Source organism: Echinops telfairi, unplaced genomic scaffold (genome assembly GCF_000313985.2).
Source record: "Echinops telfairi isolate 266 unplaced genomic scaffold, ASM31398v2 ScPeMD7_2291;HRSCAF=2852, whole genome shotgun sequence".
Classification (NCBI taxonomy): Eukaryota; Metazoa; Chordata; class Mammalia; order Afrosoricida; family Tenrecidae; genus Echinops; species Echinops telfairi.
In genome coordinates, this window is record NW_022106189.1 from 30,691,610 (window position 1) to 30,715,455 (window position 23,846).

General features: G+C 58.8%; 4 protein-coding genes across 5 annotated transcripts; 1 reads left to right on the forward strand and 3 right to left on the reverse strand.

Moving 5' to 3' along the window:
• The first annotated feature begins 2,279 nt into the window (after positions 1-2,279).
• Positions 2,280-13,509, forward strand: PSKH1 (protein serine kinase H1). 2 transcript variants are annotated; one of them, XM_045293591.1, is made up of 3 exons: positions 2,280-3,302; positions 7,900-8,015; positions 11,636-11,771. In XM_045293591.1, the coding sequence occupies exons 1-3, from the start codon at positions 2,346-2,348 to the stop codon at positions 11,685-11,687; spliced, it is 1,125 nt and encodes a 374-aa protein (XP_045149526.1). In that variant the 5' UTR covers positions 2,280-2,345; the 3' UTR covers positions 11,688-11,771. The 2 variants fall into 2 exon arrangements, with proteins under 2 accessions (XP_045149526.1, XP_004704885.1); XM_004704828.2 differs by lacking the exon at positions 7,900-8,015 and having other exon boundaries at positions 11,636-13,509.
• A 150-nt stretch (positions 13,510-13,659) lies between these two features.
• CTRL (chymotrypsin like) lies at positions 13,660-15,398 on the reverse strand. The gene is made up of 7 exons (XM_004704599.2): positions 15,338-15,398; positions 14,835-14,938; positions 14,661-14,740; positions 14,504-14,585; positions 14,194-14,374; positions 13,972-14,105; positions 13,660-13,874 (listed from the first exon to the last, which is right to left on the reverse strand). Exons 1-7 carry the CDS (start codon positions 15,387-15,389, stop codon positions 13,713-13,715), a joined length of 795 nt encoding a protein of 264 aa, XP_004704656.1. The 5' UTR covers positions 15,390-15,398; the 3' UTR covers positions 13,660-13,712.
• Positions 15,399-17,483: 2,085 nt separating this feature from the next.
• On the reverse strand, positions 17,484-20,158 carry PSMB10 (proteasome 20S subunit beta 10). Its single transcript, XM_004704598.2, has 8 exons — positions 19,553-20,158; positions 19,218-19,305; positions 19,021-19,118; positions 18,770-18,910; positions 18,440-18,555; positions 18,269-18,327; positions 17,751-17,902; positions 17,484-17,646 (listed from the first exon to the last, which is right to left on the reverse strand). Exons 1-8 carry the CDS (start codon positions 19,606-19,608, stop codon positions 17,535-17,537), a joined length of 822 nt encoding a protein of 273 aa, XP_004704655.1. The 5' UTR covers positions 19,609-20,158; the 3' UTR covers positions 17,484-17,534.
• Positions 20,159-20,794: 636 nt separating this feature from the next.
• LCAT (lecithin-cholesterol acyltransferase) lies at positions 20,795-23,764 on the reverse strand. The gene is made up of 6 exons (XM_045293590.1): positions 23,485-23,764; positions 22,752-22,908; positions 22,555-22,670; positions 22,377-22,472; positions 22,069-22,293; positions 20,795-21,387 (listed from the first exon to the last, which is right to left on the reverse strand). Exons 1-6 carry the CDS (start codon positions 23,633-23,635, stop codon positions 20,816-20,818), a joined length of 1,317 nt encoding a protein of 438 aa, XP_045149525.1. The 5' UTR covers positions 23,636-23,764; the 3' UTR covers positions 20,795-20,815.
• Between the last annotated feature and the right edge of the window lie 82 nt (positions 23,765-23,846).

A 23,846-nucleotide genomic window follows, 5' to 3' on the forward strand; every position in this document is an offset into this window, starting at 1 on the left:
GTGAAGCTGTTGTTTCTCAGTGTACCCTGCGTCTGTTGTTGTCGTTGGGTGCTCGAGTCTGTTCTGACCCAGGAGACTCTCCACGGAACAGAGTGGAACCACGGCTGCTGCTTGGCTGCCTTCCCAGCTGCTGCCGTGAGCCTTGTCTCAGCCACTGTGCCAGTTCTTCCGGTTGGGGGTCTTCTTCGTTCCCACTGCCCCTCTACCTGACCAAGCTTGATGTAGAGCCCCGCAGCTAGATCTATACACTCCTCCTCCTCCTCCTCCTTTTGAACGATGCCCACTCAGCCACTGTGTGTGGCTGCCAGTCCCAGTCAGCTTTGCTGCTCCCATCTCTTCATTCTACCTCCCTGTCTGGGCCTTCAGCCTCCTCACCAGTCCCTTCTGTCCATTCTGACCTTCCTCCAGGCCAGCCTCTTGCCTCTTTCTAAACACGGACACGACTGCCTCGATTTTCTTGTGAAATCCTGGGGTAGCTTCCTGTCACTTTGTAGGAAGCCTCTTGCTTCTCACCATAGCGTGTGCTTCTCTCCATTACCTGGATCCTGCTGACCCTAACCTTGTGCCTTTGTGGCAACAAGCTGCCATTCTCAGGCCCAGGGTGCGGCTCTGTGCCTCAGGACCCAGAAGTGTATTGTTGTCTCTGTCCAAAGCACTTTCTCTCACCATCTATTGTTCCTGTCTGTCGTTTTCTTTTTAACCGACAGACACTTGTTCTCTTGGAGTTTAGTAAGGTAGGTGTTCAGATGCGTGGCACCAGCTCGTCTCTCTCTGCTGTCTCACGGGCTGTGAGAGAGCAGACCCTGCAGGAGGCCCAGCGGGCCAGGACTCGGGAGACCCATGAGCGGGGCCTTTGAGAAGATGCTCTCCAACACCAGCACCCCCACACTCCACGCCCCCAGGGCCTGTCAGGAAAGATGAGTCAGAGTAATAAAATAAATGGCTTTAACATTTGAAAAGCACCGGGGGTTTAGCTAGGCTAAGGCACCCAGGCAGAGTAGGGAGGAGGTGGGGGCAGTGACAGCTGAGCTTCGTGTGGCCTCTGCCCCTCTCTAGGGTTGTTGACCAGCATGAGACTCAAGACACCCAGGAGGCTAAGTCATGGCCCTGGTGGCCCAAAGCCATCTTCCCTTCCCAGGAAGTGTCAGAGGCAGGTCCACTGTCCTAATCGGGCTAGGTTTATTGCAGATAGGATATTAGCCGGATCCTCGTTAGGAAACATGAAGTGACTCAACACAAGTTTTGAGCAATATAGAAGTGAAAAGAAAGCAAGTATCCTGAACTCGTTTAGCCCTGTTCAGTGCCGTTCTCATAGGAAAACCTGTGACCGGCGGTGAGTTGGGGAAGCCTCAGTCCTGTTGGCGTCCCCTATGGGCATGATGCGGTTCCTGGAGCAGCATGTGCTGGTCACTTGCGATGGGCGTGGCCCTGGAGAGACACTAGCATGGGAGGTCAGCAGCTGGGATGAGGAGTGTGTGTCGACATGGTACAAGCGGAGTCCGTGAGAGGCAGATGGCGGCCGTCAAAAAGACAACTTTAGACCGAGGGCATCAGGGGAGAATTCATGGAGGTGCTGGCTACCGTTTGAGTTCATACAACCCGGAAGTTGACTGACTGAGGGAAGCGGAAGTTTGAAGAGGTTTGAAAGTGCAGGATGCGTATGTGAGAATGGTGTGCTTGAGTGGAATGAGGGAGGGAGTCGTAAGGAGTGGTGCAGAGGGGAGAAATCTATTAGAACTAGATTGAGGAGAACCTTGGTGGCCCCACCAAAGAAGGTGGACTTCACCCAGTGGGCAGTGAACAGACGGTGACATGCTAGATCGCCAGGAATAATCACTCAGGAATATGTCGGGTGGATTGTTGTGGGGAGAACCGGAGGGAAAGGCCATTGTAGAGGTCCCTGGGTACAGTGCCCTGAGGAGGAAGGGGAGAATGAGAGCTCTCCTGGGCCCAGGTACCTAGCGGTAGGTAGGGTTACCATCGACAGAGACGCATGGTCTAGCCCAGGAGGAGGTGAGGGGCAGGGGCTGTCCGACGCGGGCCAACAGGTCTGGATAGTGTTTGGGGAACCAGCCCCACAGTCCTGACAGCCCATGAGAGCACGGGGCAGGGGCGGCAGGGCTGTGATTGGTTCCCCAGTGTCCCTGAGGGCAGCAGGGATGGGGATGGGGCTTGACAGGTCCCCTGGTGTGCAGAGGACGTGCAGGGAGGTGGATGGCTGGTGCCCCTTCCAGGGGTCCTGGCTCTGCTGACTTGCCCTCTCTTCCGACTGTAGGTGTAGTCGGGGCGCTGCCTGCCGAGCAGGTCCTGCCCGCCTTGCTGGAGAGGATGCCCCCGTGTCCGTGATGGGCTGTGGGACAAGCAAGGTCCTCCCTGAGCCGCCCAAGGATGTCCAGCTGGACCTGGTCAAGAAGGTGGAGCCCTTCAGTGGCATCACGAGTGATGTGTACAAGCACTTTATCACTGAGATGGGGAGCGTTGGCCCTTTCAAAGGCAGCTCCCCAGCCTCTGGTCAGCACGCACAGCCCTGCCCCGGTGCCCCCCCCACCGGGCACACTGAGCCTACGGCAGAACCGCCTCGCAAGGGCAGGGTGGCCAAGTACAGAGCCAAGTTTGACCCACGAGTGACGGCCAAGTATGACATTAAAGCGCTCATCGGCCGAGGCAGCTTCAGCCGGGTGGTGCGCGTGGAGCACCGGGCCACCCGGCAGCCGTATGCCATCAAGATGATTGAAACCAAGTACCGGGAGGGGAGGGAGGTGTGCGAGTCAGAGTTGCGGGTGCTGCGGCGGGTGCGCCATGCCAACATCATCCAGCTGGTGGAGGTGTTTGAGACGCAGGAGCGGGTGTACATGGTGATGGAGCTGGCCACAGGGGGAGAGCTCTTCGACCGCATCATTGCCAAGGGTTCCTTCACTGAGCGTGATGCCACACGGGTGCTACAGATGGTGCTGGATGGTGTCCGTTACCTGCATGCCCTGGGCATCACGCACCGAGACCTCAAGCCTGAGAACCTGCTCTACTACCACCCGGGCACAGACTCCAAGATCATCATCACCGACTTCGGCCTGGCCAGCGCCCGCAAGAAGGGCGATGACTGCCTGATGAAGACCACCTGCGGCACGCCCGAGTACATTGCCCCCGAGGTCCTGGTGCGCAAGCCCTACACCAACTCCGTGGACATGTGGGCGCTGGGCGTCATCGCCTACATCCTCCTCAGCGGCACCATGCCCTTCGAGGATGACAACCGCACCCGCCTGTACCGGCAGATCCTCAGGGGCAAGTACAGTTACTCGGGGGAGGTGAGTCTGCCCTGGGCTTGGCGGGGAGGTATCTGGAAGAAGTGCTCGCCCTGTGGGCCGCCTTGCTCACCAGGACTAGGTGGATGGTGTCAGGATGTCCTGGAAGGGATTTGAAGGAGGAACCACCTCGTGCTGAGGAGGCCTTCGGGCTGTGGAGCGGCCGGTTGGGGCGGTGCTAGGCCCTGGGTAAAAGTGTCTGTACCCAGAGTCGTGTAGGAAGGTGAAGAGACAGCTGGGCCCAAGGTCAGGGAGTGGAAGAGGCCCAGGCCTCCACCTTGCGGGTCACACAGATCACCTGGGGGTTGTGTCAACGGGAAGGTTCTGTAGCAGTCGGGCTGGTTAGGGCTTAAGATCAACTCTGAATTTCTCTTCTTTTCTTTTTTGCTTCGAACTCACAGAAGCCTGTATTAAACCACCATGCAAACTGAAGCGATTGCTTCCTTGAGGGATTCAAATCCTGTTCCTCTTAGACGTTTGTTGAGCATGGGAACAAGAAGACATCTGAAGGACAAGATTATGACTGTAGGATAGACAGGGCAAGGGTTTTGAACAGAATTCTTCTTCTTTTTTTTAATCATTTTATTGGGGGCTCGTCCAACTCTTATCACAATCCATCCATCCATTGTGTCAAGCACATTTGTACAGCTGTTCAACTCTACATTTCTAACAAGCACGGGGGGTTCTGATGCTTCTTCTGGCCTGCAGACCTCATGTAGAGGCGCAGGGTTTAGGCAAGAGCCATAAAAAAGGGATGGCTGGGTAGTCAGAGCCCTGGAGAAGGTGAGGCTTGGGTTTTGGAGGGTGGCTGAAGGAGTGGTGTGGAGGGAGGGGCACAGGACAGAGAAAGTGATGTAGTCAGACCCAGGATCTTGGAGGGTATCCAGGCAGTTGGTTCCTTACCCTGGCTCTGGAGAACCACTGGGGTGGTAGCTAGCGCTGGCATTCTAAGGCCCACCTAAGGCTGGGAGGCCTGCACCACAGGCCTAGTAGAAGCCATGCTCTCTTGTGTTTGTCTAGACCAGGGGTCAGCCAACCTTTGCTCTTGAGCCGTATGTGGTCTCTGAAGTAAAATTGAAAAATTTTAAAGGATATTATTCAGATAATGGTGATTTCATTTTCTGGCTCTCGAAGAGTTTTTAAATTGTTATGAGGGGCAGAATTGGCTCTTTCTGGAAAGGAGTCCTGGCCATAGGCTGGAGACAAAACAAGCTGCCAGGGCTGTCTGGATGGGGTGGGCAGTGGGACCGTCACCTTTGGGGCCTGAGAGACTCAGGGTCCCCTCCTTTGGCCAAGACTGGTATGAGCCAGGAAGCTCTCTTCCGGTTGCCTTCAGAGACTAGGAAGATCCACCCCTGCTTCCCATCCCAGAGGCTTCTCCGTCAGTTTTCCTTGTGATGCCCAGGGAGGATAGCTTAGTCGGGGCATGTCGCCCCAACCCAGTGCCGGTGCGGTGGTGTGTCTGCAGGTGGGGTCCTCTCAGACGCCTGGTGGATTGGCCATAGTGGCTGGCTGCAGATGACAGTGACACCAGCCTATTCTCAGGGCCCTAACTGCAAACCAGAAAACCCAGACCCCACCATATGGCGGCACTTGTGCCAAGACCCCTTACTGGACTCACTCTTACTGTAGCCAAGACCCCCTCCTGAAAGTCGTCTTCCAACCCTGCTCGGATCACAGGACACAAGCCTGAGTGTGAGGGGGCTCTGCCCAGCCTCCAGCACCCACAGCCCTTCACCTGGAGCTGAAAGGCCCAGAGCTGACCCGCTGGCTCTGGCCGTGCTTGTGTGGTACAGGAGCTTGGCTCAGGGGTCCTGAGAACAGATCTTCCAGCCTTGCCTTACCTGGCAATGCTGGTTTGTCCTTGTGAAGCCTGTCTGAGCACATGGCCGGGTTGGGGGCGCATTGCTGCCAGTTTCCTGTGCAGATGAGGGAAGAGTAAGAGTGGGAAGCCTGAACCCACCTCTCACCACATTCATTCGTCATCAGTGGCCAGATAGCAAGACTCTTCCCTCTCCAATGAGACAGACTGCTGGGCCAACAACTGGCAGAACCAGAAAGTAAGGCCCTGACGCTGGGGGTCTTTCTAGGAGCCCTGCGCTATCTCGGGGCGCTCCAACTTGATATGAAACATTGCGTTCCCAGCCTGATGCCCTTGCTTTTGTCGTGAGTTCTATTCCTAGGACAGGATGTAGGGAGAAGTTTTGGGAGGGCTGAGGGCAGAACGACAGGTGTGTCAGCCTGACGGTACTCCTGTGCGTGGTCAGTCTGAGCTGTGGGTGTGCCCAGGGCCAGGTGGTTCCAGAGCAGTGGTTCTCGACCTTCCTAATGCCATGACTCTTTAATACAGTTCCTCATGTTGTGGTGACCCCCCCAATCATGACATTATTCTCGTTGCTACTTCATCACTGCCATTTTGCTTCTGTTATGAACTGGGCCACCCCTGTGAAAGGGTTGTTTGGCCCCCAAAGGGGTTGCGACCCACAGATTGAGAACTGCTGTTCTGGAGAGTGAGTGCTGCCTCAAGCCAGAGCATGCTGGGAGTGGAAGTCTACTACCTAGGACTGACTTCCTAGGGCTGCAGGTGACCAATTGTCCACTTGGGCCCAAGAGCTGCTTACTCAGGGGCAGTGGTAGATGGGGCCACCTGGCAACTCTGACTGCTGGCAGTGGGCTGTTGCCCAGGCCAGAGTAGCATGTACAGTCCCCTCTCATCTAGCTCTCCCACTAGCCGCCGCCGCAGTGTCCTCACACTCACCGTCATTTCTGAAAATGACTTGTTAGTTGCCATCACACGCTGCTCCATAGACTTCTGAAGGCTGTGACCGCTGGAAAAGAAATTGCCAGGCCTGTCTCCCGATGTGCCTCTGGGGCGCTGCGGGCATCGCAGTGTTCTCCAGGGGAAGGTGCTCTTGGGTCATGTGCTCTGACCCGCCAGTGTCCGTACAGAGCCGTGGGGAGGACTACCCCAGGTTGTGGGCAGGCGGTGGGGTGGACTATGGGGAGGCATGTGGCATGTTGCCTAGCTTGTGTTTGTATTCTGTGGGAGGCTTTTAAGGACTCTCCCCCTCCAGAGCCATCAGCTCGTCCCTTGTCCCTTACTCCCAGAGTCAGCAGTAGCTTTCCCATGCCTGTCTCAGTAGCTGACAGCAGAGGGAACACAAGTTGATTTGGAATTCTTTGCTGTGGGCACCCAGGCACCTGCCTGCTGGGTGATAGCTGGGTGCGTGAATGGCAAGTGCCCCTGAACTGTGCTGGGTAGGTGCGTCACCAGAACGCTTGGGTCCCGCTATGTTCACAGGATTCTTCCCTCTTCATGGCTGGAGCAAGGGCCCGCAGGCCCTCTGATTAGTCACTGGGCTTGGAGACCCATTGGAGGATATGTGGGGGTCAGCTCTGTTTGGGTGGGCTGGGTGGGGACCGAGGACAGGCTCTGAGTGGGGAGGAGCAGCAGCAGCCCCCTCATGTGTCTCCTCTGGGCTCCCAGGAGCCCTGTCCCCCAGGTATCCATCCCTCTGCTGCTGTCCCCTGATGGCAGTGCCCTCCTCTGGTGTGTGGCAGAAACACAGCCTCTCCAGCCTCACGGCTGTTCCTACAGCAGGGCCTTGCTCTGACCTCCTCCTACGACATCTCACTCACCAGGGTCAGAGCTGCCTTTCAGCGCTGCTGCTCCCGCCCCCACCCCATCTGCCCAGCTCTCCACAACAAAGCAGTGCACGGGGGCTGTGTTCAGAATAGGCTCTGCCCCGCCATCCTTGCCTTCCCGCACGCTCTTCTCATTGTCTGTCGGCACCTGGCCAGCTGCCCTTTCACAGCCCTCTCGCTTCCAGGCCTCTCGTCCTTCTGTGAGCTGCCAGGACTGTCTTCTCGCCCACGTGCTGGCCTCTTTAGATGTGCTGATCCCACGAGCTTCCCTCCCGCTCGCTGAGCTACAGGCAGGATGGTGGAAGGTGGCTTGATCCCTTCATCCCCCACCAGCCGTGATTCTCTGGTCAGTTCTCCCAGCATACAAAGTCACGCTGTGTGTCTCCCGTGCAAGCGTGGTGCCCAGAACTGTGCTCTGCCCCAATGTGGCACACAGCCTTGGAGCAGACGCCGGTGCAGTCACTCTCGTCTCTTCTCTCTCCCTGTCATCCATGTTGACTGAGTGCCGCCCCTGCGCTGAATCTGTGCTCAAGAACCCAGGAGGGCCATGGGCCTCGAGGGGCCGAGGCCACAGCTGTGGGGGGGATGCTAACTGTCTCAGGCTTCCTTAGACTGGAAGGGAGTTGGGTTTTGCTGTTTTTCTTTTTTTTCTTTTTAAAGCTGGGTTGGGTCCAGCAAACCACCTGCAGCAGAGTCCATAGAGGGCCTCCTAAATCCAGAACCTTCCGAGGCGGCTCCAGGGCCATTTTGAAAACAGACATTGCTCAGCTGCTGGCACAGTCTGTTGCAGGCAACACCCTCCTGTCTCCCAGGGCAGGGGCAGGGGAGGCGTGAAGGTGGTGGCGGGTGTCTGATCGCAGCTTGACTAACCTTCACTGCCAGGCCTTTTCTCATTTTGACCTTCCTTTTCTGCCTCCTTTTAACTCCATTCTCACCCTTCTTTTTCTCCCTCCAGGCTCTCTACCCTTCGTCATTCTTTCTCCTGCTGCTTGTCCCCCACCCACCCCTCTGCCAGGTCCTGGGTGGTGGATTCTATGATACTGGGCTGGAAACCGGGACACCAGGATGGTGGTGAGTGTCTTGACCAGATGAGGCCATGTGGCCCCACTGCTGCCCGGGGTCTAGTTTGGCCGAGGTTCTGGGAGCACTTGTCTCTGTGGGCCGAGTAGGTGTGTGCTCTTCTTCTTGTCTTACTAATCATTCTGCTTTCCAGCGTAAACCTGGAGCTCCACTTCCCAGAATGCCTCCTGTGCCCTTTTCCCTGCTCTCCCTCAGGCCCACCTAAGTACCAGAAGGAGGCTTTTGAGAGTGGGACTATGGGTCTGAAAATACATCTTAGATAAAGCTGGGGGAAGAAGTGAGTCATGGCGGCAAAGCCAGAGTCTCTCTCCTCCGCCTCTCCCCAGCAGCGCTTTGGTGGGGCCACCCTGTCAGCCAGGGCACCTTTCCCAGAGTCCTGTTAGCATGACCAAGAGGTCAAGTGGTAACGTCAGCAGCGTACATTCTGGACGTGGGCTCTCTTCTTATGCAGCCAGGCCAGGAAGAAAATGGAGGCGAGGCTTTCAGACACTGCAAGAGGTCCAGGGCTCATGGCCGCCAGCTCCTCCTCGTGAAAAATGAAGAGGCTGTGCCTTTGTCAAGGTCACACAGCTTGGTGGCATCAGATTAGAGAGAAGTCGGGTCTCTGAGCTTACAGCCTAGCCTGAGAATCTGTCATCCAGACTGCCAGCCAGAAGAGCACCGGGCCCTTTCCCTCAGCCCCACGGCCAGTGAACAGGCCCTGGCGGTCACTGGGAGTGAGTGTTTTATGGGAAGAATCAGCTTCTGCCTCTCCCTAGGCTGAAGTGGAGGCTCCCGGTAGTGGTGTGGGTAATGTCCTCACTGGGCCCTTGTGCCACTAGAGCTAGAGCCTGAGTGTCTGAGGCAAAACCATGGACTGGGGCTGACGGGGGATCAGGTGGAGGACTCTAGGACACTGACCGGACAGTACTTGGGCCTGTACTTTCCGTCAGCCACCTGAAGTCCATGTATGTCCCTGGTCAATCCCTCATATCCTGAGGGGAGACTGCTGCCCCTCACCCAAAGCCAGAACTGCTAGAGCTGAGGAAAACTGCACAGACTGCTGACAGACACACTTGTGCCATTCCTGAGCCTGAGCATGCTGGGGAGGCGGTGAGTCTTTCTTAAGAACAGAGCCTGAGTCTAGGAGCTCAGCTGTGGGACAGGGCAGGCAGGGAGCCTTCTGTCTCCTTCCTGATTCCCATTGGAAGCTTCTGCAGGTTCCAGTCCAACCCCAAGCCCCGATTCTAAGAGTCACACTTAACCTCGCCTTGCTGTCACTGGCCTGGGTGAAGGCCTTTCAGGTCCCACCACCTTCCTGTGAGACCTCCCTCAGCACCCTTTCCAATTCACTAGGATGGGGTTGGGTGCCAGTGGTGCAGCCTAATTCACAGGCCAGGACGCTTTGAATCACAGCTGGCTTGGGGCCCACCTGGGCCAGCTCTTCACAGAGGGGGAGCGCTGGGCCAGCCCGCAGACAAATGAGTCCAGCAACATTCTGCTCACAGCTGCCGTAATTGGAGAGGCAGCGTCCACGGGGAGCTGGAGGGGCCTGATCAATCCCACTCAATTCAGCACAAACCGCCTGGTGTGAGCCTGTGCTACTCCAAAGATGCAGATGTTTAAGCTTGTGGGGCGGGGCTGGTGAGAGGCCTGGGCCAGCTCTGGTCTCTGCAGGAGCGCCACTGGCTTGCAGCTGCGGGTGGTTCTTCTGGCTGGTGTGCAGGCTCCACCATTTCCTCTATCCTCTGCAAGGAGGGTGCCCCTCTGGTGTCTTGAGATTGGGCCTGTTTGGGCTAGCCCAGCTTGCCAGCCCGACCTGCTGCTGTGCCACCCATAGGCCAGGCCACCCTGCAGCCTCCTCCTGGTGTCTGTCTTTTTCATGGTGATCATGAAGAGTCAGGCAGGCCAGCACACTTGTTCTCATGACCCATATGTTTGCCAGGGCCAGCTTCTTTTCAGTCTCTTGAGTGGTGACTAGCAGCATGCCTGGGGTTTGTGCTGACTGGCCCCTCTAAGTGACAACTGTCTGGGCTGCAGTCACTCTGCATGTCGGCAAGGTACCGAGCCTTGAGCCACACTAGACCCTCAGCACACCTGAACCAGGCTGCTGTGTGGTGGCTGTGACTTCTCTGGGTCCCTGCACAGCTCTCAGGCTACGTTGTGTTCATAGCTCCCCCATGGCTGCCTTTTTGAAGGCCAGTATCTCCCTAGGACCCCGGTGAGCTGGACCACCAGCGTGGGGACCCTCATTGCCTTGTCACAGCTCAAGATGTGCTTTCCAAAAGGCAGATGGGGACGGCCGCTGGAAGGTACCCCCTCTCTCTCAGGATTCCTGAGGGGCTCTCCCTGGCCCACTCTGTACGGAGACAGTGAGCAGGAGAGCCAGCCCGAGGAGGCAGCAGTCATTGCCACGTGACTGTATCTGCTACACAAGCTGGCTGCCTTCCCTGAGAGCTTTCCCCTGGGGAAACCCCAAGGTGAAGGCGAAGGTGTTCATGGGCAGAGCAGGCCAACCCCACTCAGGAAGGCAGGATTCCCAGATGAGCTGTCCAAGTGGCCTCAGAGAAGGTCTGAGCTGCCCAGCTTAGTGGAACAGTGGGGCCTGTGCCCAGTGTGTGTCCCTAAGCAGAGTGGCATGCAGGCCTGGGGATCTGCCCGCCATGCCCCCACGAGCCTGATGGTCTGGAAGCTGCCCTGGGGCGGGCCCTCCCCTCCCAGGCAACATTCTGTGCTAGTTTGTTATTCACTGAACCTTGTCTGCCGAGCACGGTTGCATGCCCAGTGCTGCGCTAGGCACAGGCTCAGCTAACATAGCACGCCTAAGGAGCACAAAACACAAGTCAGTCACAGCTGACCACTCGGTGCTGGCAAGTATCCTCTACCCAAGTCTAAGAACGCACCGCAGCCCCCGTGGTCACCCTGGCAAATGTAGGAGCCAGGCCTTGTGGGTTCCTCTCTCTGGGCAGAATGTGGAGGAATGGGGTGGCACAGAGCACTGCTTGAGGCCCCCATGTGGCCTAGAAAAGTTCTACAGGCAGGAGAGGGCCCTGGAGAAAGGCTGGCCCCCACCTGGCCCTGGAAGTCCTTGCCTTCTCAGGCCGCTGGGAAGGCTCCTGCCATGAAAAGTTTCCTTTTCTTCACGTACCCCCCAGCCCCCATCTCATCAGTTGCAGGGAGGGCCAGCCTTCAAAGACAAGGAAGTCCACCCAGGGGTGCGTGCCCAAGTGTGACTGGAAACGTGAAGGGCAGATCTGGACCACTCTCTTTAAATCCTTCTGAGTTACGGTCGCCCTAGGAATAGGGGGTTGGGGGCCTAAGCAGAAGGCCAACTTCCCAAGTCTGGCTTTGGGTCCAGGGCACCCTAGAAACTTGCCCCCTGGGAAATGAGGCGGGTATTTTTGTTCTTTGTCAGAGCCAGACTCCATCACCCAGAGAGCAGTCCCTCCCCTGCAGTGGTGGTGATGGTGGTGGGAGAGGGGCCCCAGAATGTTCTACATGGGAGGGTGAGGCAGTACCTTTCAGCCCAGGGGGAAAGTTCAGGGTGGCTGGTGGATCTGAAGACTTGGCAACACTGGGGGTGGGGGGAGCATGCTCAGCACCCTGGATCTAATGCTGTCCTTGGTCTCTAGCCCTGGCCCAGCGTGTCCAACCTGGCCAAAGACTTCATTGACCGGCTGCTGACGGTGGACCCTGGCGCTCGCATGACTGCACTACAGGCCCTGAGGCACCCGTGGGTGGTGAGCATGGCAGCCTCGTCATCCATGAAGAACCTGCACCGCTCTATCTCCCAGAACCTCCTCAAGCGTGCCTCCTCGCGCTGCCAGAGCACCAAGTCTGCCCAGTCCACGCGTTCCAGCCGCTCGACGCGCTCCAACAAGTCCCGCCGCGTGCGAGAACGGGAGCTGCGGGAGCTGAACCTGCGCTACCAGCAGCAGTACAACCGTTGAGCCCTGCCGTGTTGATGGGTGGTCCTGGCCTGGCCACGGCTCGGCTGCGCTTGCCGAGCCGGGCACCCTCTCTGGAGAGGCCTCCCTGGCCACAGGCCGGTGGAAAGCAACCCCAGTCCCCTCTTTGTCTTCAACTGCCTCCTTCCCCACTGTGCCTGCTACCATGGAGTCGGGGTGCCCGAGGGGTACTATGGACCCCTGAGCTGATGCCCTTTATGGTGGGCACATGTTCTGGTGACAGTTTGGGGCAGGATCAGGGACTGGGATTCACACTCTACTTCCACGGCTCTTCCCCCAACCAAAGGCCATGCCATGCTGGCTGGAGGGTGTCCTGTAGCCCACAACTCCATGTCACATCTAACTCTGGTACACCCCTCCCTCCACAGGGCCTCTTCCTTGGCCCCTGCATCTCACAGCAAGGGGTTCTGCAGTGGGAGGCTGAGCCGGGCAGTACATGGGCAGTGAGTGGGTCTAACCAGCATGCTGCCGACCAGCCCAGGTACACCTTCCATCAGGGTTCACGGCACACCTGGCCCCAGGACTGCCAGGGCCTCTGGTAGTAGGCCGTGGCCTAGCCCTTGGCCCTTTTGAACTGTGTGGTCATCTGTTGGCCTGTGGCTGACTTGCCCCTGGCTCAGCCTTCTTTGATCATGAGAGGACCTCCACCCATCCCCCTCATGCCTCTGCAGAGCCTCCACCCCCTCCCTCACCCACTGGATGCCACCTCTCTTCCCAGGTGCCTCTTTCCCAACTGTGGAGGGTTTAAGGGAGCCCCACTGCTGCTACCTGGGAGTGGGAGCACCTGGCTGCAGCAGAGGGTGGGGTCTTGGGGAACCCCATTAGGATTCTTGTTGGCCCTCCTGCTGTTCCTGCCTCCACCCCCAGCTGCAAGAAGGCGCCATCTAGTGTCTGGAATGGGTATTGGTTGTCCTCCGAGGGGAGGTGGGACAGGAGGAGCTGCTGCATTACTGAGGGTCCTCGGGGTCGTTCAGCCCCCCTTTCTGTTGAGCTTCCGTGCAGTGCCCCCTGGAACTTAGCCATACTGTGTGACCTGTCTCTGAACACTCTGACAGCTGGCCAAGCCTGCCCAGCCTGTCCTCTCCCTCCACAGCATTACTCTGGCTAGAAGGGGGCAAGCTCCTCCCTCTCACAGCTGCTGCTGGGGGTAGGTAGGGTCAGAGTCTCAGCCTGAGCTGGACGTCGCGCCCTGCCAGCAGGGAGGGCTTGGCCCCTACTCAGCTCAACCACTCTGACAAGTTGCCTGTGCCTTCCACACTCCTCCCTCTGCCCCCCAGCCCCGAGGGAGGAGAGCCTGGCCCCTCACTTCCCCTGAGGGCCTTTGTGCCTGAAGCTCTGGGGACTCCTTACCCCTGGGCCCAGGCTAGGCCTGGTCCTGAGGGTAGGACAGGGCATCTGGAGACTTGGGCCTTGGCTAGCCCCCCTGCCTTGGGTTTCTGGGCTGAGAACGTGCACTTATCTTTTTGGTGTACTCATTTGTAAAGGAGTCCTCTGTACTCAGTAAAACAGGCTGCCTCCCCAGGCAGGCCGTCCACTGCTCTGTGAGTCCTGGCTCCTTGCAGGGGTACCCAGGGTGGTCTAGTAGGAGCAGCAAGGAAGGACCAGCCCAGCTCCTCAGCCCCCGCTGTACCTGAAGACAAAGTCCAGGTGAACCCCAGAACCAGGAGGACAGAGGGGAACGGCCACGGTGAGAGCGGAGCCTGGAGCTTTATTGGGTTGAGCCGGAGAGGGGCCAGTGGACTCAGTTGTAGGCCATGACCTGGTTGATCCAGGCACTGAACTTGCTCACTCGCGCATACATGGCAGGTGTGTTCACGTTGCAGTTGGAGGTGCCCCATGAGACCACGCCAATGAGCACCCATGTGCTGCCCTTCTGGCAGACAAGGGGGCCTCCAGAGTCACCCTGTGAGGGGAGAGGGCAGTCAGCATGGGCATAGGGACACCTGGTGCTGGGGAAGAGCTTTGGGGGGAGTAGCAAGGGTCAGGGTGCTGGGGCTGACCTGGCATGAGGATGAGCCATAACCACCCGCGCAGATCATGGCGTCCGTGATGCGGGAGCCCCAGTACTGCTGGCACTGACTCACAGTGACCAGGGGCAGGGCCACCTGCTGCAGGCGGGCTGGTGTCACGTTGCCTGGGGGACAGGGTTGATGGTCAAGCTAGCCCAGGATGTCTTGACCCTACCCTGCCCCTCCCACCGGCCCCTTGGCTTTCACTCCTACCCACGCCGCTGATGCGACCCCAGCCAGTGGTGACACAAGTGAGCCCAGTGGGTAGCGTCTCTGTTGGGGCAGCCAGGCAGACGGGTGAGATGCGGGCCGTGTACTGGGCCGGCGAGGCGAGCTTGAGGAGCGTCAGGTCGTTGTTCATGGTGTTGGGATTCCAGTTAGGGTGTGTGATGGCCTGTGGGTCGGGAAGGAACAGCACAGGACAGGAGTGGCACAGGTACCCAGAGTTGGTGGATAATGAGGGAGTTAGGACAGGGCATGCCTGAATTCCTGCTTCCCCAAACCAGCCTCCTGGTCCACCTACCCGGGCAATAGACCGCACTTGCAAGGGCTCCGAGTTGGATGATCGGTCGTACTCGCCCAGGACGACCAAGTGGCGGCCGGGGCTGGAGAGAGAATGGAGTTGGGGCAACGGCAGCAAGGGTCTGGGGAGGCAGGGCAGCTGGAGCGGAAGTGCTCACCTGACATTGCAGTGGGCAGCGGTGACCACCCACGATGGGCTGATGAGGGACCCCCCACAGAAATGGAAGCCAGTGTTGTCCTAGAGTCAAGGGACAGAGGTTGGGGCGGGCTCAGGCTAATGCTTCCCTCGCCTGAAGGACCTGGGGCCCTGCCCCATCCCCGGGTACATATACCTGCAGGGACACCTGCCAGGGCCAGGAGCCGGGCACTGCGTTCTCCCCGTTGACGATCCTCTGGTTGAAGTTCAGCGCCGGTTTGATGGCGGGAACCCCACAACCTGGCCATTCGGGTGGTAAGGACCTGCCTTCCACACCTCAGCCCCCGCCAACCTTTCCCGGAGATGTTCCCTGGTCCTGCATCCCAGAGGGGTCCAGAATCTAAGGGGTCCACTTTCCCTTGTCACCTCAGCTCCCAAGTTCTGCCTATTTCCTCTAGCCTTCCTACTGTCCCCCAACTCCACTCCCTGACTCCCGACCCTGGGGTCGACGCCTCATGGGCTTCTCTTCCTTGCTGTCTCCTGGTCTCTTCACGTCCCACAGCTTGGACCCCAGCTCCTGTGTCCCTTCCCCAGCCTTTCAGGCCTAGTCCTGCTCCCTCTGCCCACTTGTGTCCCTCCCAGCCAGCCTGGCTATTCTCCAGGGGCCCGTTCTGTCGGGGCTGGTTCAGACCCACTTACCCCAGGAGGCGCCAAGGAGAATCAGGCTAAGGATCAGTCTGAGCAGCAGCATTGTGGCAAGTGTGAGATCAAGACTGGGGCCTTCCTATTTATGAGTCTCTGTGTCCTTGGGCCAACAAAGGCCTGGACCTAAAGCCAGGCCAGGTGTGTGGTCTCGGCCCCTTCCCATACTCCAGTCAGGAATTGGAGCTCTTCTAAGTCAAGGTCCCCCAACCCAGGGGCCCTGGAAGCCTGGACTTATCAGAACCCAGGTGTGCAGCTCTCATCTCCACCCTCCAGGTCTAGCCTCTGATTGGCCCCTCGAGCCCCTGCACATCCAGTGCCAATAATTCGGTACCAAGGACAGGTGCTTAACGTAGATGTATAATGGTAGCCTGACGGCTGGGCTCAGGGCAGGGGTCTCCCAAGATCATGAGGGCCCCTAGACTCGAGAAGCCTGCTAAGCACGTTCTGAGGTCAGGGGTGTTCCTGACTGATGGAAGGAGTGTCCGACTGACCAGCTTTGCTGTGAGAGGCCAGGGCCATATGGTTGGGTGGAAGGTTCTGGCAGGTTATGGCTCTGACAGCCATTAGCTGTTCCACTCATGCCCTCTGAGAGTTTGTGACTCCCACCCAGCACCTGAAGCGGTATCTAGAAAGGTCACAGCCACCAAACCTGGCACCGCCTCCAGGCCTTGGGGCTCTTGTGAGCACACCCCTGTCCTCTAAAGCCTGTCCCTGGGCTCCCGGGTGAGCCTGAGTGAGCACACCTATGTTCCAAGGGTTTAAGGGCTTTAACTACTTGACAAACATCAGTCAAAAATTAGATGACTCAATGGACAGTTAGATACGTAACAAAGCAAACACGAGGGTGGGTAAAAAAGTCCTGCTATGGGGGGTGTCTGATTAATACTGATTAGTTCTGATTAACACCAATTAAAATGGGTCTAATTTAAACATGCCTGTGCGATGAGTGGATGGCTGCAGATAAGTTCCCAGTGAGACACATGACTCCGTTTCAATGGTGCGTTCAGCGAGGCTTTCATGGGCATCGGCTGGGCTAGTTCAGGCAGATTAGCTCAGGTTATGGGGACTGATAGGAGGGTTGCCTCAGGCAGCCTTGATAGATTTCTCCAAGGGCCAGGAATAGTCGCGGGGCTTGTAAGGAAGACGCTTGAAGAAAACGCAAAACTAGAAGGGTAGAAAAAGCGCTGAGGATTCCATCTCAACGCGCTGCTCATTCTTCGTGCGGAGCAAGGGCTGTGCTTGGAGGGTTCCCTCTAGAAACCTGACCCCCCTCGCCCTACAGTCTCCTAGGCTTTTTTAGTTCCCAGAACATGTTAAAAGGATGCGGAACTGCTGTTTTGCAGTGTGAACAGTGGGGAGTTGCTCAGGACAGCATTCGCGAGAGAAATGCCACCTTCGGAAGCGTACAGACTCACATGGAGGCTATGCTGAATGCCAGTAGCTTCCCAGGTGGACATTTTGTTTAAAAGCGTTTCTAGAGATTTGTAGCAATACTTCCTGACAGACCCTCATGTGACATTATCACGTAAAACTGATGTTCACCTTTGCTGTTACATTCTAAACATACCATTAAATGGTGGGTTGGGGATAGGGGAGCATAAGCAGGGGCCCAGGATATCTAGGCTAGGGTTGATTCCGGAGTTGCTTGGGCCAAGTCTCCGGGCAGGGTACCCGTGCTGTTAGCACACAGCCCTGGCCGTGGGCCAGGCACCCTGAGGGTGCTCAGGAAAGGTTTAGAAAAGTCAAGTCAATTTGGCTCCTCACAGCCCAGCATGTAAGATAGCTTCCAGCTGACAGGTGTCCCTGTAGCTCTGAGGGACAGGCAGGCTAACGCTGTGAGAACTTGTTGGAGGAGCCCCTCTGTCCACAATGGTGTCCATGGAGGGCCTGGCTGAGTGGACTAGAGGGCAAGGCCAGGTAGGGGCAGGAGGAGCCTCCTCTGGTGTGGAGAGCCAGGGGGAGTTTAGGAAACAAGATGTCATTCCACCTTGAACCCACACTATTTGCCTGCGCTGGTGCCTGGTGGGCACTTTTGGGCCAGGTGCTGGAGTCCAGGAAGGGAGTGGCTGCTTCAGAGACACCCTGGTCTCAGAGACCTGCTGGCTGCCTGCCACCCTTTCCCCAAGAACGACAGCCTCTGTCTGGGTGCTTGCATTGTCTGGTTTTATTCCTTCTGGGCTCAAGCTCCACTTCACTCCACCTCCATGGTCTGCACAGTTTCCTCCAGCAGCTCCAGGGTCAGCGGCTTCACCATCTGGGTCAGGACAGGCGTGGTCCCAGGGGCAAAGTGGTACCGTTCTCCCCTGTGTGGGGGTGGGGGTGAGCTCTCAACATTGACCCATCATGGTCTTTCCTTGCAGCTGCCTGGCTTCCCTGCTCCCCCAACCCTATCGTCCCATGATCCCACCTCTTTATGGGCTCTGTGGGTGAACTCAGTGTCCGCAGCAGCTTGGCACCGGTCCCAGTGATCACACAGGCATCCACGCTCCCCCCGGAACCCAGGTCACCCAGGATCCCTGCGGTGATGGCCTCCACCAGCAGCCCCTGGGCATCCTCCAGCTGTGATGAATATGAAGGGCAAAAACTCTTCTGAGTTGTCTACACTCACTGCTCCACTACCACCAGCCTTTCCCCGCTCAACCTGTTCAGCCTACCTTGGTCCTTAGCCACCTCTTTCAGTAGCTTAAATCACCTACTTCCCACTCCAAACAAAACCCGACCTCCAACCAGTATGGGGTCCACTACACTCAAACGGGCCTGCCCGGATGCTGGAACCGGTCGGTAGTCTGTCCAGGCCATACTCCCACCCCCACGTTCCGTTCACCGCTCAAAAGTAACCTCCACCTTCCCACTGGGCCGGGGTCCTGTGTTCCCCAGGTGCACTTCCCACCAGTGAGTACTCCGTGGGGGATTGGAGTCGCTCACCGTCATGTTAGGCTGGAACCGGTCCTCCAGCATCGCCATGGCCGCGTCCTGGCCGGAGCCTGCAGGCAGAAGAGGTATCGGGGTAGCCTCGTCCTCTGCACCGGTGAAGCGGTGCAAACGAGACCAGGGTAGCAGGGGTGAGGAAAGCGGGGAAGAGACGGAAGCGCTCACCCAGGGCTGCGAAGGGCAGGCGACTGTAGGAGCCATGGGGGTGCACACTGTACAGCTGAGGACCTTTCACGTCTACGCCACCCACGATCAAAGATGCACCCACGTGACCGCGGTACCTGTCGGCCAAGTAGGCGTCATCCTTGTGCGTGAAGCACAGGCCCCGCCCCTTCCCGTAGTCCGGCCCTCTCTGACTGACATCGCTTGTTCCTGTTGTTTATCTCTTAGGCCAACCCCTTCCGGTGCTCCCGCGTCGACCCGCTCCACCCACGTCCTTAGCCCCGCCTTCCCCCGAGGCCCCTCCCCGGATCGCCTTAGCCCCGCCCTCAGCACCGGAAGAGAGTCTGGCGTAGCATTCGAGTGACGGTGGCCACCCGGGGCTCGCGGCCCGTGGATAACGCGTGTAGCTCCATATTGGACGACGCCATCCGCGTGGTCATCTCGGTGTCTGCGGCTACTCCAGCCCCACAGCAGCTGAGGGCGAAGGGGGGGCCGGTGTGGGCGGGGCTCGGATTTGCAGGGGACGGGGCTTGGAGGCGAGGGGGCGGTTCTTGCGTGGGGAACGGGGCTTGGAGGGGCCTCACTAGATTTTCGGAGCGATGAAATGAATCTTCTCGCAGTTCTTGTCTGCCACGACCGAGTCGTTAGTGGCCCGTGTGTCCGCGCCCAGGATGACCCCATCCTAGGAAGGTTGAAGGGCCGCAGGATCAGTGCCTGCCCAAGTCCACGGGCCGCCCTTCTGGGTTCGCCCCTGCCCGCCCTCACCCCCTCCTTCCCTGACCCGGAAAACGAGGCCAGCGATGGTAGTCCCAGTCTTGCGTGCATTAGGAGCCCGGAGCTCCGGCAGGACGCGTTCCAAGGATGTGTTTCTGGAAAGGGAGACGGCACCCCAGGTCTTAGTTCTTCCGGGATCTTTCAGCCCCAGACCCCGTCCTGGGCTCCCGATCTTCCTAGGGTGAGCCCGGCAAGTGGAGGCACCCGCACTATGTTTCACCGCCACCGCTACTACGGGGACAAAAAGCCCTGGGACACCCCCCCCCCTTCCTCCACCCAACGAAGCTCTGATCGAGGGAATGGCAGAACGGGACCCCCCCACCCTCGGGCGCGCACACACACCTCTGGCAGTTTTCGAAGGAGAAGCCCCCCTGGGGCGCCAACTCTCTTTTCAGCATCTCAGGGCAAGCTAGGAGGCCCACGGGCAATGCTTTGGTAGGGCAGAGGAGCGCGGCGAGCGAGCGGGCCAGCAGCGGTGGGAGAGAGACCGGCTTCGGGCGCCACGTTTGATGCTTCCTGCTTTCGCTTTCGCCTTTATTCGGAGGCGGTTGGGCCCTTCGTCCATGCCTTTCGCTTTCACCTTCATCTGGAGCTAGTCAGCTGTGGGATAGGGATGCCCCTGCTCTGAGTTCTCTGCGCAGACCACTGACCAATTGAACCTATCTATGTTCAGCTCCTCCTCCCCCATGTACTTCCTGAGGTCTGCCTACCTTAATTCCTAAACTGTTCCTTAAGTCCTAAAACCCTGGAGCCGCAGACCATTGGCTAGGACCTCTGCTTTGCTCAGGGCCTCTGGATGGCACCCTGCTCTGCCGGTATCTTATCCTTTATAACCTGTCTCTTCTCAGTTCGTGCCTTGCCTTTGTTGCCTGCCTCCTCCTTGGGACCTCAGTCCTGAGGCTAACCTGAGCCTCAGTGGACACCAGTCCTCCCATCTGGAGGGGGCCACATCGTTATCCAGCTAGTGACCTGGAAGCCTGCGGGGGGTTCCCCCTGTTGCCAAGCCTTGTAACCTTCCCTCTGAAAAGAAGTCCATATATGTCCACCGGGCCTCAGACTGTTAGCATCCTCTCCCCTGGGTACTGCCCTGGCCACTCCCTGGATTCTCTACATGGAACAAACCCTGGGGTAGCTGAACTTGGCTCTTGGATCAATCCCTGGTCTTTCACTCTTACTGCCCAGGTGTGCTCCTCACAGCACTTGGCTGCATTTAGCAAACCGACCTGATTGATGGCCGTCATTAACTCCCACCCCCACCTCAGACAGATTCAAGACCAGAGCAGGTGTTCAAAAGGTCTGGTGGAGGTGGGTCCTTGCCTGCCCTTTGGGTGCTAGGAGAGCCAGCTGGGATTGTCCCCCTGTACCCTTGACTCCGTGTCCCCTATCGCTGAGCTGTATGTGCCAGGCCTGGTGCAGAGGGGCACAGGAGGAGCTGCCCAAAGAACTCCCCTTCAGAGTGGGAGGCTGGGGTGGCACCCCAGGGAGCCTGATTCAACCCGTTTTAAGAGAACCCAGCTTGCCCTGGGTTGGTGTGTGGACCCCCCTGGTGCCTCGACCCCATAACCCACAATGTACATCTCTTGGTTTAAAGCAGCAAAGGAGAGTTTATTCCGGGGGCAGGGGCCCTGGGTTGGCCGCCCGGGGTGTGGGGGTGCCACTGCGGTAGGCGCCCTGCAGGATGGCATTGATGTGCTCCAGTGTCTCGTTGCTGAAAACCAGGTTGAGGTGCTGTGTTCCGTGCAGGGGCAGCAGGTGCACAGGCTGTGGCTGAAGGCCCTTCCAGCGGGCACAGAGCTCGGTGCTCCGTGTTGCCACCGTGTTGTCCCCATCCTCATAGAGTACAGACACGGGATCCGAGAAGGGGAAGCCGTGGTCATAGATGTAGGTTTGGGGGGTGGGCAGGCCCTTGCTGTACAGGCAGTAGACTTCCACGCCGGGCGCTGGGAGCTCTCCCAGGTCACTTGCCTGCAGCCACATGTCCCAGCCTGCCTTGAAACGTATGTCTGCAAAGAAGCGCTGGTAGTCCCGGCTGGTGTAGTTGAAGGTGGGTGTGGAGATGAATATGTGGTCCTCCGGCCAGGCCATGCTCGAAGGTAACATCCAGGGGAAGGTCATCGTTATGCGCTGCTCCTCCTTCAGCTTGATGCTGGACATGATTGGAATGCCCTGGTTGTCACCTGTGGATGTGGACCCCCAGGTGGGCAGGGAGCCAGGCAGCCACCCCTACAGCTCTGGCTCGGCTGGGTGCGGGACCCTGAAACTGCCCAGGGCAGACACTGGCTTGGAGTCACAGACCCGAACAGCCAGGTACTCAGTAGGTGCTCAGTGTGTGCTAAGTGAGGAGTCCTGATGGCCTCTCAGTGGGGCTGCCAAAGGCAGGGGTGTCTTAAGAGTGATGTGTGGGAATGGCAGAGGGGTGCCTCTGGCTCTCATTCCTCAGGCAAAGGTCAGCTGGGCTCGGGGACTTATCCAGGAAGGAGGAAAGGAGACCCTCTTTTGCATTTATTGGTGAGGTGATCTGATAAGTGTCCGCCCTGTGCGTGTCTGGGAGGCTATGCATCGGGGAGGAGTGACGTCAGTGCTGGCTCCCTGGTGGAACTCCTAGGGTCTGGCCCATAGTAGGGCAGGTCCCTGGGCAAGGGGCTCTTGACAGCAGAAGACAGTAGGAATCTGGGTGAGCTGTGCAGACCGAGCTTGGGGCCACAGGGAACAAGCCTCAGGTCCTGGGCTCACTTCCTCTGGGTTTACTGCCCTTGGTCAGCCTTGTCTCTCTGGCAGGAGCCATCCTGGTGGTCCAGGTCCCGTTCAGCACTCTGTGGGCCAGAGGGCAGGGCCCTAGGGAAGGCGGTGCCCCTCACCTGTAGCCAGGACCAGCAAGGACTTGACGGAGCCGCCCCAGGGTGCCCCGAGAGAGATGAAGCCATCGATGAACTGGTCCTTCCAGGCCTGAGGCTGCTGCAGCAGGAAGTGGAGCAGGTGCAGGGAACCGAGGCTATGCCCAATGAGGAAGACCGGCTTCCCGTAGGTGGTGTGCATCTCCTCCACCAGGCCAGCCAGCTTCCGGTAGTACTCTCCCTGTTGGCCTGCAAGGGGGGGTGGGGGGGGCGGTCAGGGCCACCAGGGTCCAGGGCCGCAGGAGCCCACCCGAGCCCATCACAACACTCACTGGGATCCAGCCGCCAGTCATAGGGGGCGGCCCGCACCGTCTCATCGCGCACGTAGCCGTTGTTGACCAGGTTCTGCACCAACGTGTGCATGTAACCTGTGGGGGCAGCAGCGGCACTGGGGACTCAGGCTTGGACTCTGGCTCCTGGCACCGCTGCCCTTGCCCCTGAGACACGCACCTGCCAGCTTGTTTTTATCTATGTACTCCACGGAGTAGGTCTTGCCAAAGCCAGGGACGCGGATCTGCACACCGGGAGCATTGGACACTTGCCCAGAACTGCGGTTGTAGACCACCCTGGGGACAGCGGGTCCATCAGCAGGCCGGCGGCCCAAGTCAGGGCCCAGGGGCTGCTGGGCTGGAGGGGTCAGCACTCACCTGGTGTTGTCGATCCAGCAGTCCACCCCCAGGGGCAGGAACATGTTGAGGTTCAGCCAGATGGTGAAGAAGTCCTCCGTCTTGCGGTAGCACATCCAGTTCACCACGTCTGGCTTGTCCAGCTTGGCTTCTAGCTGGTTCCCCATGCAGCCAGGCACTGTGGGCACAGGCCCTCACTCGGGAACCCCAGAACCCACATAGCCCCGCCTTGTCCCTCCCCCAGACCCACACCATGGTCTCTCAGCTCTTAGCCCCTCAGGATCCTGGTCCTAGTCTCTGGTTACCCCAGCCCCCACCCACCCACCCCGTGGCCCGTAGCCTGGGCTCCCCTGAAGCCCAGAGGGTGCTGGGGCCACGGCCAGTGACCCCTGCCTCTGCAGAGCAAACAGCCAGCCTGGCTCTTCACTGCCAAAGTCCAAGGTGAGAATGTGGGGGCCAGCAGGGTGGGCCTCTCCCGCCCGGGGCTGGGCACCTTGGCTCAGATGGGGTGGGGGCCTTGGAAGGAGTGGGGGCCAGGCCTAGGGTCCGGTGTACCACCCCTGGTCAGGCCCTCCAACCGGTGCCCCTCCCAGCCCCTGGGACTGAAGACCCAGGAAGAGGGGCAGGATGGTGGGGCAGGGGGCAAGTTCTCTGCAGGACAAGCCCTTTGGCCCTTGGACCCCAGAGATGCGAGCTGGGCTAAGGCAGGAGTGGGGCGGGCAGGGTGTGCCCCTGGGGGCTGGTGGGGGCTTATCGAGGACGATGGGTCGTGTGTGGTTACTGAGCTCTGCTCTGGGCGTGGTGTGCGGGGGGAAGAGCACATTGAGGAGCCAAAAGGGGGCAGCAGGCGGGAACAGCAGCCCCAGCAGCAGCCCCCACTGCCACGGGGAGCCAGGCGGCCCCATCCCAGCCCCAGCGCCTCTGGCTGGCCAAAGCTGACCTGGGCTGTCTTATCTGGTGAGTGGTGGGAGGGCCCAGGCCCCATGGGAGGGGCAGCCTGGCCAATGGGGGTGGCCAGAGCTGGCCAGAAAGGGGCACGGTCTCCTCCGGGAAGCGAGCTTTGGGCCTGAGTTCAGTCAGCCTCCCTCCTTTGGCGCCAGGGGAAACATCCAGGGC